Consider the following 14588-nt stretch of genomic DNA (forward strand, 5'->3'; position numbering starts at 1 on the left):
GACTAATAGTTCACATGCTCAAGTAAACATGTAATTCTATTTGTGACACCAAATTCCTTACTCCTGTAACTTTGTACCCTAGCATTCTGCACATTCCTCATAAATTCTCAAGCTGTATTTTGTTCGGTTCATCTTGTGAGTTTTAGGGAGCACGTGCCAAACAGCTCTAACCCATCTGTGAAGGATTCCTTTTGTAGATCTTCTCAGCTACAAAATGTTAAATTCAAGATTCCCTCTCACTTGCTCCATTCTACTCTCAATACAAATATTAATCTTATTGGTCAGGTCGGACAGTTCTTATTTGTGAGGGACAGACCTCCTGGAAATCAGTGGCTGAAACAACTAGGTGGTTTATCATTCTCACATAACAGGAAGCCCAGAGATGCAGTTTGGGATGGGATGGGTCCCCTGGGCAGTCCTCTGCCTGCTCCACTTCCCTTAGCACCCAGCACTCTCTCTCCTTACAGCAGGATGGCCACTGTAGGACCAAGAAGGATGAATGGGGAGGGGCAAAGGCCTTTTCTTTATTAGGTTTTGTCTTATTTACATGGAAGTAATCCAAGAGGGTTTTTCCTAATTAGCTACACATTTTAAAAGTGCAATTTTTTAAAGATATGGGGCGGGGGGTGGTTGGGTCGCCCAGTCAGTTGACTGTCACGACTCTTGATTTTGGCTCAGGCCATGATCTGTGGGTTGTGGGATTGAGCCCCAGGTCAGTTCTACACTGAACATGGAGCCTACTTAAGATTCTGTCCCTCTCCCTCTGCCCCTGTCCCCTACTTGTATGCACCCTTTCTAAAATTAATTAATTAAAATAAAATAAATATATTGAGAATTTTCACATTTCATATTACCACCCACCTCAACAACAGAAGGTAAAAGAAAACAATGCTGAAGAAAATATTTCAGGCGCCTGGGTGGCTCAGTCGGTTGAGTGTCCAACTTCGGCTCAGGTCATGATCTCAAAGTTCGTGGGTCCGAGACCCACGTCGGGCTCTGTGCCGACAGCTCGGAGCCTGGAGCCTGCTTCGGATTCTGTGTCCCCTTCTCTTCTCCGCCCCACCCCTGCTTGTGCTCTGTCTCTGTCTTTCAAAAATGAATAAACAAAAAAAAAAAAAAAAAAAGAAATAGAAAAAAAAAAGAAAACATTTCATAGACCAAATTTAAAAATACCCACTATTAATATTAACTGACAAGGTACTCAAGGATAACTTTGGGATGAGACAGATTCTTCAGTGGTCTTTGTTCTTTATCCCGAATGTATAATATTGCATGCAACCCATGACCAGTCTGATATGTGTTTGAAATGAGTAAAAAATTGTTAATCCTCAGTGTTTTCTAACTTACAGATTTATTTCCTATGAAATTTATTGATTTCATTTTAAGTTAATTTTATCTGAATCAACTAGTTTGCCATGTTTCAATACAGATGTTCTGATTCTAGTACCTTTTTTAAAAGTTTTTAAGAATTTGTTCATTTATTTTTTCACACTCAGTGTGGACCCCAACGGGGGGCTTGATCCCATGAACCATGAGATCATGACCTCAGCAAAATGAAGAGTTGGATGCTTAACTGACTGAGCCACCCAGGCACTCCCTGATTCTAGTATCTTGGTATAAAAATGGAAGGAGTTCCATTCATTCCATTCTCCCTTAAAGTGAAAGCTCTATAAAAGGCTTGTCGTTGGGAAATATTCTATCACTTCTGAATGTGTTTTAGTAATAGACTAGAACTTAATAGAAAAAGAATTGGGACATCGTCTAAAAATATCTTAGGTAGTTGATCTAAACAGTAATTCACAACCAGTTTCCACAATCATACTGTGCAGTGGGGACTATTTGTGCATCAGGAACAAAAGGAAGCATGAGGAAGATTGTGGTCTTTCCCAACCAAGTCAGTCAGGAGTAAACATTCAGTCTTATATTAAAGAGTCTGGCTCTACTTTTGATGCCTGACTAATGATACTTGTGAAGCATCATTACAACCTCTTACCAGCTAATAATGATGCCCGAGAGGCCCTTCCCTTGGCAGGAGTCATAAGTTCACAGTGTCAGTGAGTACCATCACTCCCGCCCCACACAGGATGCATCATAACAAAAGTAGTCCCCATTCCCTGCTTTCTCTACCCATTTTCAGAACTTGAGAAGCCTACCCTGGTCTCCCGAGAAAGCATCATTATGTAATAAATATTCTCCTTACACTTCAGTGCGTGCAGTCATCATTCTTGACATCTGACATCCTGTTCCAGTGCAGTGAGCACAAATGCAAATGATCATAAATGTTTTAGAGGGTAAATATGAGATTTCTAGTTATCAAAATTCCCATTGTGTATATTCATTCTTTTTTTTTTTTTTAATTAAATTATTTATTTTTGAGAGAGAGACAGAGCATAAGCAGGGAAGGGGCAGAGAGAGAGGGAGACATGGAATCTGAAGCAGGCCCCAGGCTCTGAACTGTCAGCACAGAGCCCGACGCGGGGCTCGAACTCACAGACCCATAGATGACCTGAGCCAAAGTCAGACGCTCAACTGACTGAGCCACCCAGGTGCCCCGCGTATGTTCATTCTTGAGAGTAAACTCATGAAGCCTTATCTTTTCAAATTATTCCCTGAGCACTCCAGCAAAAATGTAGTTTGTGTCATCTTTATGCTTCTGAAATTTTCTTTTAGTTCCTAATTCTTTTCATATGCCTACTACTTTTCTGTTGTCATTTAATGTAACGGTGCAACACATGGGTCTCATTGCCGCACAAAAGGCATGCCAAAATATGATCATATGGTGTATATTTATGAATGGCGAGGCAGGTTGTAGAGGGTGAGACTTTGAAATTGTGTTATTATGGTATTTTCATTATAGCCAGAAAAATAATCTGGGATATACTGTGGAGTGCGTGACTCTCAAACACATTCAGCTTATGAATATGTATTTCCAAAATTGTAGGTTTGAATCTAACATGGAAGAAAATTGTTATGGATGACATTCAACCTGGAGAGTCCAAGAATGTTATTACTAGTATCATTGTGAAATGCCCCAGTGAGCTGGGATGCACCTGGGCTAATAAAAGGCACATGGGGGCACCTGGGTGGCTCAGTTGTTTAAGTGGCCAACTTCGGCTCAGGTCATGATCTCAGGGTTCGTGGCTTTGAGCCCGCGTTGGGCTTTGTGCTGACAGCTAGAGCCTGGAGGCTGTTTCAGATTCTGTGTCTCCCTCTCTCTCTGACCCTTCCCCACTCACACTCTTTATCTCCCTCTCAAAAAATAAACATTAAAAAAAAAAAGCACATGATTCATTTAGGGTTTCACAAAAGCTTACATTTTAGTTACTTAGATAAAAGAAACAGGACATCCTAAATAAAATGATAGATATCTTGATGAGGTTACTTCATTATTGACTTTGGACTTCTGGCTGAAAATCTGTTATTCATGTTATGTCTTCATCACAGACCTTTCATATGTTGCCATGACAGTGTCTGTGATGGAACCTCTTGTTTTGGTCTAATGTAAATGGTATTTTGTTTTCAATTTTCAATTCACTTGTTCATCTTTAGTATCTGGGAAGGCAGTTAACTTTTGTACCTTAGCTTTGTATCCTGCATCCTTGATATAATTGCATATTAGTGTTTTATCTACCATACTTTGGGCATCATATGAAATAGTTCAATGCTGTGGTGACAGGTGCTACTCTGCTTTGTTCCTAGCATAAAAACAAAGGACTCTCTGTTACCATACTATTACTGAGTGAATCTTGCAATCATTCAGTCCCACTTAATGACCACTTGGTCATGGGGCAGGTTCCATGTGTAATTGTTGCAATCTGAGTATCTGTAGTTAACAGGATCTCAGAAGAAGCTTTATGCATAATTGATATTGGCATTAGAGTAAATCTCTACACATAAATGGACACTGGTCACAGTCAGAATTATAGATAAGGCTCTAAAAGGAAGGTAAAGTAAGTATTTCTCAGTGGGTAGTAAAGGTAAGTGGAGAATACTGGATTTCAGTTGAAATGGTAAATGTAGCCAATGGTTCAGGAAGGAAAGACAAAGGAAGGACATGCATCATTGGGAACCCACATATGGCCTCCAGGGTTTTGGCAGTAGGAATGGTCTCCTTATCACAGATTCTGATTAAAATCCTGGGGAATTTCCCTCTTCCTTACCATTACGTCTTCCTTTTCTTCATAGGTTAAGGGTAAGGTCCACAGATGTGAGTGTCAGGCACCTGTTTGTAGCCAACTCCTTACTCATCATCTTTACAAGAATCTCCAGAACAGTGACAGCTTTTGGATAGGAGCATTTTCTCCCTGATTGTGAATGTAAAAATGCTTGCTGGGGCATACACTGTGCTGTATTATGTAACATGTAACTCTCTGAGGAACCTGGGTAAAGTTTACAAGGACTTTTCCATACTATCTTCGCACAGTTTGTGTGTCTATAATTCCTTCAAAATAAGAAAGGCAACACGATGTTCGGTGGCTTTTATGAAGTTCTCGTGCAGCTCTGTGTTCAGATGGGAATAAAGGACATTACAGGTGAGTCCAGAAATCATTCTTAAAATACATTGCCTCTTTGGGAATTTTCCAGAACACTGTAAATGTGGGTGTGCCTCCACCCGACATAACATTTAGTCGCTCTTCTTTTAAGAATTGAGTCAGGAGCACAGGAGTACATCCAGAGGATTGGGGTTTAAAGTGTTTGCTTTCCTGTGTATTGGTGGATACTTTGTTCTGGAACCAGCACTGATCCTGCACGAAGTAGGCAGATGGTCTGAGGAAAGGGGATGATGAGTCCAGAAGCACCATTGAAAGTCTCTTAATGTCTTGGGGCGCCTGGGTGGCGCAGTCGGTTAAGCGTCCGACTTCAGCCAGGTCACGATCTCGCGGTCCGTGAGTTCGAGCCCCGCGTCGGGCTCTGGGCTGATGGCTCAGAGCCTGGAGCCTGTTTCCGATTCTGTGTCTCCCTCTCTCTCTGCCCCTCCCCCGTTCATGCTCTGTCTCTCTGTCCCAAAAATAAATAAACGTTGGAAAAAAAAAAAAAAAAAAGAAAGTCTCTTAATGTCTGAATGAACAAAGCTTCGGTCTTTCTCTTAAGAACAAGGATAAGAAACCCTCCATTCCAGACAGGAGTTCCCAGGGCACTCACAACGGAAGAAGTAGAGATACACAGAACAGCTCCTGCCTCACGAAGGGAAGCCGTCCCCACAAGACAACCAGTTTTTGGTAGTTCTCTAATCCCATATCTTGACCTTACCCCTAAGCTCTCTGAGCAGGGGCCAGGCCCTCCCTGTGCTTCTGGGAGAATACCGTGGGGTATTGGTGATTGTCACAGCCCTCAAGGAGGCAATGGGGTCATTCTTTTGTTTTTACGCAGCGTGAGACAAGAAGAGGGGTATCAGGATTGGTTCTGGTGTCATGGGAGGATTGGTACTTGTGTTTGTGGCAGAACTTCTGGGTCCTGACTTTGGACATGTTGTTTGACCTTTGTTAATTCTCAGCTGGCTCCTTTGGGTGGCGCCCGCCCTGCAAGGCTCAGCTGGATATTGTGTGGGACCTTCCTGTGAAATGGTGTGGTCAGCGGGAGCCATTGTACATGTGTGTGCCTTTGTATAATAGTTACAGGTCAAGTAACCTAGTATATGAATTCAGGCGCTTCTCAGTCTCATCTAGCCAGAGTACCACCCCAAAAGCAATTCTTAATGTCCCACATCATCCTTCTGCACCTGCCTGCATCCCCTGTAACCTTGCCTCCTATTGTCCTAACCTGGAGGGTTTGTGGAAAAAGTGAGGTAATGTGGCCCCTGCTGTTTCTTACACAAAGCTGATTAAGTATCCCTTTTCCTCACACGACTGATGCAGTCCCAGGATTGCATAACAGCCTGGAGTGGTCATGGGAAAGAGAATTCGTAGGGAATGTAAGAAGAAAGAGTTTTAGGATGCAGAGTAAAGGGGCTTTATAAAGCTGGAGATAAACAGGTGAGGGAATTCCAAAACATGAGACAAATGTGTCTGCCTACAGACCCACAAATGGTGCTTTAAAGACATGTCCCACTTGGGGCACCTGGGTGGCTCAGTCACTTAAAACTCCCAACTCTTGGTTTCAGCTTAGGTCACAACTTCACAGTTTGTGGGTTCAAGCCTGGTGTCGGGCTCCAAGCTGACAGTGCAGAGCCTGCTTAGGATTCTCTCTCTCCCTTCTCTTTCTGTTTGCCCCTCCCTGGCTCACATGCATGCACATTCTCTCTCTCTCTCTTTCTCTCTCTCAAAATAAATAAACTTAAAAAAAATAAAAACATGTCCAGCTTCACCAGCAGCATGACTACCATCCGTTTCTTCAGTGAACAGGCATTTGCTCACCATGGCTTCTGAATGACGCAGACGATTATATCAGCCCCAGTGATTTGTTTGTACAACTTACCGACACAATGATACCAGCCCTTAATCTTAGTCTACAGTTTTTCTAATTTTTTTTAATGTTTATTTTATTTCTCAGAGAGACACTAACTAGCTTCCACAAGGTAATGTGGTCCATTATTGTCTCCACGGGGGAGTAGAGTCCAGGTTGCTTCCTATTCCTCCATTCTGCTGATGTCCTGTTACGCATATTAATTTTGCACGTTAGCGGGGTGCCTGAATGGCTCAGCCGGTTAAGCTTGCAACTTAGGCTCAGGTCATGATCTCACGGTCTGTGGCTTTGAGCCCTGTGTCAGGCTCTGTGCTGACAGCTTAAAGTCTGGAGCCTGCCTCGGACTCTCTGTCTCCCTCTCTCACTGCCCCCCCCCCCCCCGCCCTGCTGTCTCTCTCTGTGTCTCAAAAAATAAACCTTAAAAAAATTTAATTTTGCACATTAGCATTTTAATGTACATGCATGTTAGTGTAAGAAGTGGGATAACTTTCTTTGTATCTTTTGATTGCATTTTTCCATAACACCCTAGGCCTCTTGGCCGACAGGCAAAGGAGATTCATTCCATAGAATGATATGGGAAAATATGGAAGCTGTGGCCTTGAGTATTTCTACTTAATGAATCACTGGGAAGGTGGTGGGAGGTAGTGATGGGCGGAACAGATATTATGATGGATATAACCGAACTGGGACAATTATCCATGAGGAAATCCTTACTGCTAGAGGAGATCAAGGGTATAAAACATTTGGGGGGAAACCCCACCTTAAGTCAGTGATATTTGCAGAAAGTGTCTTTGAACCCAAGGACCAAAATCCATTCTTTAAAAAATGTTCATTTATTTTTGAGAGAGAGAGTGTGAGCAGGGGATGGGCAGAGGGAGAGGGAGACACAGAATCTGAAGCAGGCTCCAGGCTCTGAGCTGTCAGTCAGCACAGAGCCCAACATGGGGCTCGAACTCACGAAGCACAAGATCATGACCTGAGCAGAAATTGAATGCTTAACCAACTGAGCCACCCAGGTGCCCCCAGTGTATAGTTTGTCAAGTGGCAGGTCAGACAGCTCCGACATGGGCAGTAAGCCAAGATCCTGGATTCTGACCACTGAGTAAAACAACCACATCAGCTCACATTTCTGTATGTTTGGCATTGAGGATGAACATCCAGCCCGGTGAACCCATATGAGGTTCCAGCTTTAGCTGACCCATCAGTGGACCAGTGCCAGACATTGAGGGGAATCTGGGATGACTGAGGGCCTCACGGTGCCAGGGGCTTTGCTTCCGGCTGCAGATAGGACTCGGCTCTGTAGACCTGAGATGTTGCTGAGGCTGGTCAGAATTCATTCTCAAATATACCGTCTTCGTTTAGCCAGCAAGTCATTTAGGACCTTCCTGCCTTGTTCTTTTAGAGTCCAAGTTGACTCGTCCACATGGGAATGTCACACCAGATAGTCACAAGTCCTGAATAGATCAGGCTTCACTTTTGACAAATGTTCAGTAGCAAGCCAACGGCTGCTTTTCCAAAGCAATTTACCTGCTACGTTAAACCTGAGTCTGAACCCCAGCGGAGTCTTCCAGATGGAGACTGCCTGCCTTGGTCACAGACTCCAAATGGCGGAATCTGGCACAGAGTTTTGCTTTGTCTCTGATATACTGGAAGTCTATTAAGGGGTTGGGTCCTTTACCTACTGGCAGACAAGGAACATACTAGGCAGGGCTATTGAGACTGAGGTCTCTAACTTTCCAACAAAGAACTCATCCACCTGGTGAAACTTTGACAACAGAGGGCTGAGGCAGTTGTGCTATATCCTCACCCACCCACGGATGGCAGACGCCTGGAGAGTTTGCTACACTAACACTTCTCTAGCTTCAGCTCACCCTGAAGAATGTGGATAAATGTGGAATCTCATACAAATGGTAATGGCTGTAAAAAGCGGTAAAACATTTTGAAAAGTATGTCAAAGTATTTGCTGAAGTGAACAGATGTGGGGGGGCCTGAGTGGCTCCGATGGTTAAGCATCCAGTTTCAGCTCAGGTCATGATCTCACAGTTCGTGAGTTTGAGCCCCACCTTGGGCTCTGTGCTGACAGCTCGGAGCCCAGAGCCTGCTTCAGAATCTGTCTCCCTCTCTCTCTGCCCCTCCCCCACTTGCACTCTGTCTCTCTCTCCCAAAATGAGTAAGCGTTAGAAAGTAATAATAAAGTGAGCAGGTGTAAACCTCTGATCCATGAAATTCACTACCCCCATATTGTAAACAACAGAAATTTGTGCATGTGTCACCAAAACACAAGTGCTAGAATTTACATAGCAGAGCTTTTCTTAATAGCACCAAACTGAAAACCACCCACAAATGCATGGAGAGTGGAAAGACTGGAGCAATTGGTAGACATTTATACAATGGAATCTGTTAACGTGTTAGGGTCCACACAACGGAATTAAGGCTAATAGATGACCTAATGATAGTAAGGGTGAGTTCACAAACAGCATTTGTAATGAGAAGCCAAATACATAAGGTTTTATTCTGTATGGTTCCATTTCTATAAAGTGCCAAATGGACACTTTGAAAAGTGGTCTGGGGACACCTGGGTGGCTCAGTCGGTTAAGTGTCCGACTTCAGCTCAGGTCATGATCTCATGGTTCGTGGGTTTGAGCCCTGCGTTGACCTCTGTGCTAACAGCTCGGAGCCTGGATCCTGCTTCAGATTCTGTGTCCCCCTTTCTTTCTGCCCTCCCCCACTCATGCTCTGTCTGTCTGTCTGTCTTTCTCTCTCAAAAATAAAACATTAAAAAAGAAAAGAAAGAAAAGTGATCTGTGCTGTTAGATGTCACATTACTGTTTACCCTGGTATGGAGTCACTGGGAGGGTTACAAGGAGGTATTTTGGGCTGAGAAGCCGGTCTTTTGAACTAGGGCATGGATATATAAGTTTGTTCCGTTTGTACTGTTTTGCCAGACTCTGTACTTAATCCCTGTACATCGGTCTTTAAAACTCATTTTGGGGGCGCCTGGGTGGCGCAGTCGGTTAAGCGTCCGGCTTCAGCCAGGTCACGATCTCGCGGTCCGTGAGTTCGAGCCCCGCGTCAGGCTCTGGGCTGATGGCTCAGAGCCTGGAGCCTGTTTCCGATTCTATGTCTCCCTCTCTCTGCCCCTCCCCTGTTCATGCTCTGTCTCTCTCTGTCCCAAAAATAAATAAACGTTGAAAAAAAAAAAAAAACTCATTTTGAAATACCGATTTTTTAAAATTCAGGAGAAGGTAAGTAGATTAATGCTTTCATGTCCTTGCAATGCTATTGTAGAGATATTGAATAACAACGTAATTTGTTTTTATTTGTTTGTTTATTTATTTTTTAACATTTATTTTTGACAGACAGAGCATGAGCGGGGGAGGGGCGGAGAGAGGGGGAGACACAGAATCCAAAGCAAGCTCCAGTCTCTGAGCTGTCAGCACAGAGCCCGATGCGGGTCTTGAGCTCACAGACCACGAGATCATGACCCGAGCTGAAGGTGGACGCTCAACCGACTGAGCCACCCAAGCACCCCCATAATTTGTGTTTAAACGTGTGCTTAATTTCTAGGTTGAGAATTAAGATATTGGTTAGGAAACCTTCTAAGTTAATGGGTAAAACACAGAATTGTTAAACATTTACACAGAAGATAGAAAAAAAAGAAAATAGACCACGAGTAATGAGGAACATGCAATAAGTTGGTAAATCGAATCCTAACTCACCACTATTATACTGAACATAAACTGGGTAATTGTTCTTGTTATGGTCTAACATTGTTTGATTCTGTTCAGTAGGATTTTTTTTTTTCCAAAGGGCAAAACATTAGGATTAAAGTAAAATAATGAAATATAATCTGTTGACATTTTAGCCTAGTAAATTGCCAACTAGACCACATAATAGAGTTTATTGTAGGTTATCATCATAATTATTATTTTGAGTGCTCTTCTTGACATTTATTAATGTACAGTTGTCCACTTCCATTACTCAGTGAATAACAAACATTATCTGAGAACTCACCACACATACATGTTCATACACGCACAGACACATATACAAGTGTATGTGTGCATCTTCATTCATGGTCTAATGTGTGGTAAATATTTTTTTTTAATTTTTTTTTAATGTTTATTTTTGAGAGAGAGAGAGAGAGAGAGAGAGAGAATCGGAAGCAGGATCCAGGCTCTGAGCTGTCAGGACAGAGCCCAACGTGGGACTCGAACCCATGAACTGAGAGATTATGACCTGAGCTGAAGTCGGATGCTTATCCAACTGAGCCACCCAGGCGCCCCTGTGGTAAATATTTCTAAGTGTCTCTTGTCATCTAAAAATGTGTTCTCTATGTGGTGCCACAAGGTTCAACATATCAATGTTGTATCAAACTAATTGTCTTTTCAAATTACTGAATCTAATATTTTACTACGGTTTCATAAAGTAAATACAGAGACAGCTACATTATAAATTTTTCTGCACTTGAGAAATAGCCATTTGCTCCTGTGGAAATCCTCCTGCCACACACTGGATATAAACAAATGGGATTCCTGACTTTACCTCTAAATGACTGTTCCTGAGCTCCTGTGGTCATAGCGAAAAGCTCTGCTTACTTCCTCCTAAGTGAGATGAGGGCCCCCAGGACTCTTAACAAAATGACACTTGTCATCTTCACATTACATAGAAAACTCTATCCTGTACAGTTGCCAAAACCCAAGTCACTGCATCCTAGACATCTTGCCTTTTTGCCTCTCACTCGCCTGATGTCTTGTTAAAAATTGGCTGTATATCTGTGTGCTTTTTCCCACTGCAGTTTAATCTGGGTCTTTCTACAGGAAAGAATGTATGCTTATCTCCCTCTATACAGTGGTCTTCCAAATGACCACCATCACTATAAGCTTGAAATGTACTAACTTCATAACTTGAGCCCAAATACACCTAATACCTGAACCCGATTTCTGTTTCCACTTCACCCTGTTCTGTTTCGTTTTTCTCAGAGAACATTTTGTTTTTTCAGTTTCCTGAATGGCCAGCTCACATATTGTTCCTTTTTCACGGAACTTTACCAGACATTCCATGCTTGGTTAATTTCTGGATAAATGTGTTCTGTCTATTGAAAGTTACATACCCAAAGACACCCCCTTAATATCCAGGTTGTGTCAGGACCCACATTTTATTATTTCTAGACGTTGAACTACTCCACTACAAACATGACCAACAATTATGTAAGGACTTATGTGATAATTACATAGTATTACATTTACAGTAATTAGCATTTATGGTTTGTTATCGGGCATAAGTTCAGTGTGGTCCAACATTTCTTGTAATATGGCTGCATCACCACTGTGCACACAACTCTGTGAAGAGGAGTGAATAAACAGTAAACGGTAAACGCTGTGCAGAAACAACTTGATATGCTTCTGATGAGATCAGGAGGTTTTGTTCCTTGGCCACACAAAGCAGAGCCTGGACAGGCTGGAGCCGTGGTTTATGAGAACATAGGGGCTGACAGTTGGGAAACATCCATTGATGAAGGCAGAGATGTTCACCAGCAACCAACTGGGATTATTAATAAGAGCAATGCAGAGTTGGAAGGTGGAGGACAGGGTGTAAAATGACACGAAGATGCTCACAAGGACAAGGATTCTTTGGGTGGCAGTGGACTCGGGGGAGCCTCTAGCAGAGAGTTTGTTACCACGAATGTATCTGACCCGCTGCTTGTGCCTGTGCAGGATGGAAACCATGGAGCCGCTGGCCCAGATCATGAGCCCCAGACATAAAACATCAGGGAATGATAACATCGCTGCCAGTACGGATAACATGAGTTTGTTGTTGCCCACGCCAGAGCAGTATCCCAAATCCTTTTTCATGGTGATGTTTGCGTTGCTCCATTTGCCAGTCACATTTACGGGAAAAGAGATATTTGCCAGCATTGCCAGAATCCAGCACAAGAAAACAAAGAAGCCAGTGTGCTTGGGAGCCTTCAGTTTAAGTTCTGCGTGTGTGGAGTCTCTGGGGCTGATCATGATGGCCTGAAAGACACTCAAGAGGCAGATGCTGCTCATGGACATGGCCCTTCCAATTCTGTGAAGATAGAAAACCAGTTTGCATCCGGCTTCGTTGAGGAAATCTTTGAAACCGAAAGCCGTCATTGTCTGCGGGACTCCTTTAGAAAGCAGGGCTAAGGAGTTGGCTATCATCAGGTGCTTGAGAATCAAATCTGTGGGCCTCAGCCTGTGCTCAGTGGAGTAAAGGAAGAGATAATGGTAGAGAAGAGAGAAATTTCCAAGAGCTCCAAATACTGTCTGTGATAAGAAGATTGTTCCAGTGGCCACATCCATGGATGCCATTCTGCCAGCTTGCAGTGACTGATTATGTCTTTAGAGCCAGAGTAAGATCCTCCCTGCTTGGGATTATGGTGCACAGGCTACATTTATCTTGTCCACTGCAATTCAGTATTCTCCAGTTACCATTGGTTCCCCTTTAGAAGTATTTAGAGGTGTTTTGTGTTTTTTTCTACACATGCTTTCAAGTGTTGAATACATAAGTTTTTTTTTTTTTAATGTTTATCTTTTTTTGAGAGAGAGAGAGAGAATGAGCAGGGGCATTTGCAGAGAGAGAGAGAGGGAGACACAGAATCCAAAGCAGGCTCCAGGCTCTGAACTGTCAGGACAGAGCCCGATGCGGGGCTCGAACTCACAGACCCCGAGATCACGACCTGAGCCGAAGTCAGACACTTTACGAGCTGGGCCACCCAGGAGCCCTGAATATATAACTTTTAAAATCACGTAGGGGTACCTGGGTACCTGGATTTCAGCTCAAGTCACGATCTCATGATTTGTGGGTTTGAGCCCCACCTTGGGCTTGGTGCTGATAGTGTGGAGCCTGCTTGGGATTCTCTCTTCCTCCACCTCTGCCCCTCCCCTGCTTGCTCTCACTCTCAAAATAAACAAATAAGCTTAAAAAAAAAATAAAATCACTTACTGCGTGTAAAAACTGCTGTGAAGTCCATACACATGGTAGCTTAGTTTACTCTTGTAAATCTATAAACCTGCACTACTATTTCATTATAAAGATCAGAACAATATAGACACACCGTATTTGTTTAAATTCATACCTTGTTTAGGGGAAAATAGGGAATGTAACCCATCTGGGCTGGTTGCAAAGACAGGGCACTCAGCAGTCACGCCAAACTAACCAAGTCTGTTAGGTTACCTGTTTTCTTTGAATAATTTAGATAAAGATTTAGTTTTGTTTTTATACCTGTCATTTTGTTTTATATCGCTGGTATGTTTAGTTTCCAATTTTGGTCGTAACAAGTTTCAGTTTCTGTGCGAAGATTTCTTATTCTAGATGACAACACACATCATGAATGAAGACTTGGGATGTTAGGGCAGGGTAGATGCGCTGACTGCAGTAGGGGGCTGCAGAGGCCTGCCTGTGACCAGGTTGGACTTGATTAATTCAGGAGTTGCTCCATATTAGGAGGTAAGAGAAAAACGTATTTGCCTTTATGCCAGGAAGACAAGTACATTAGCACCTATATGAAAACCACTGAACAGTAGCATGTCTTGCCTTATACTGTGGGTTGTAGAACGCTAATCCAGTATAAAAACATATAGGATTAAAAACTAAATTATCACTAATTTCAGACTATATAACTGTCTGCTTGTGAACACTTTAGAAGTAAGACTATTAGCAGTGAGGCCACATTTATGAAAGATTGTAAAATATCAGACACACAGAAGATGTAAGGGATGGGGTTTTCTGTATTTCATTAGTGTAACTTTTAGATTTTTGGATTTGTATTAGAATAAATTTATTTTTTTTTTTTTATAAATTTTTTTTTCAACGTTTTTATTTATTTTTGGGACAGAGAGAGACAGAGCATGAACGGGGGAGGGGCAGAGAGAGAGGGAGACACAGAATCGGAAACAGGCTCCAGGCTCTGAGCCATCAGCCCAGAGCCCGACGCGGGGCTCGAACTCCCGGACCGCGAGATCGTGACCTGGCTGAAGTCGGACGCTTAACCGACTGCGCCACCCAGGCGCCCCGAGAATAAATTTAAATTAGAGAAAAGATCACGAGGTAGATTTGGGTCTGACAGCTTCTGTCTGACATGCAGATATAGTTGCCTTTTCCTTAAATTCTGCTTCCTGGGGCGCCTGGGTGGCGCAGTCGGTTAAGCGTCCGACTTCAGC

The 14588-nt window shown here is 43.0% G+C and overlaps 1 protein-coding gene and 1 long non-coding RNA gene across 2 annotated transcripts; both read right to left on the reverse strand.

Moving 5' to 3' along the window:
• Positions 1-1876: 1876 nt before the first annotated feature.
• LOC121019028 (uncharacterized) lies at positions 1877-13547 on the reverse strand. The gene is made up of 3 exons (XR_005785400.1): positions 13534-13547; positions 8550-8554; positions 1877-1996 (listed from the first exon to the last, which is right to left on the reverse strand). It is a non-coding gene; the product is annotated as an uncharacterized LOC121019028 (long non-coding RNA).
• Positions 11817-12737, reverse strand: LOC121018977 (vomeronasal type-1 receptor 4). Its single transcript, XM_040458124.1, has one exon. The coding sequence runs from the start codon at positions 12735-12737 to the stop codon at positions 11817-11819; it is 921 nt and encodes a 306-aa protein (XP_040314058.1).
• Positions 13548-14588: the final 1041 nt, after the last annotated feature.

Source organism: Herpailurus yagouaroundi, unplaced genomic scaffold, assembly GCF_014898765.1.
Source record: "Herpailurus yagouaroundi ecotype Mexico unplaced genomic scaffold, PumYag 220, whole genome shotgun sequence".
Classification (NCBI taxonomy): domain Eukaryota; kingdom Metazoa; phylum Chordata; class Mammalia; order Carnivora; family Felidae; genus Herpailurus; species Herpailurus yagouaroundi.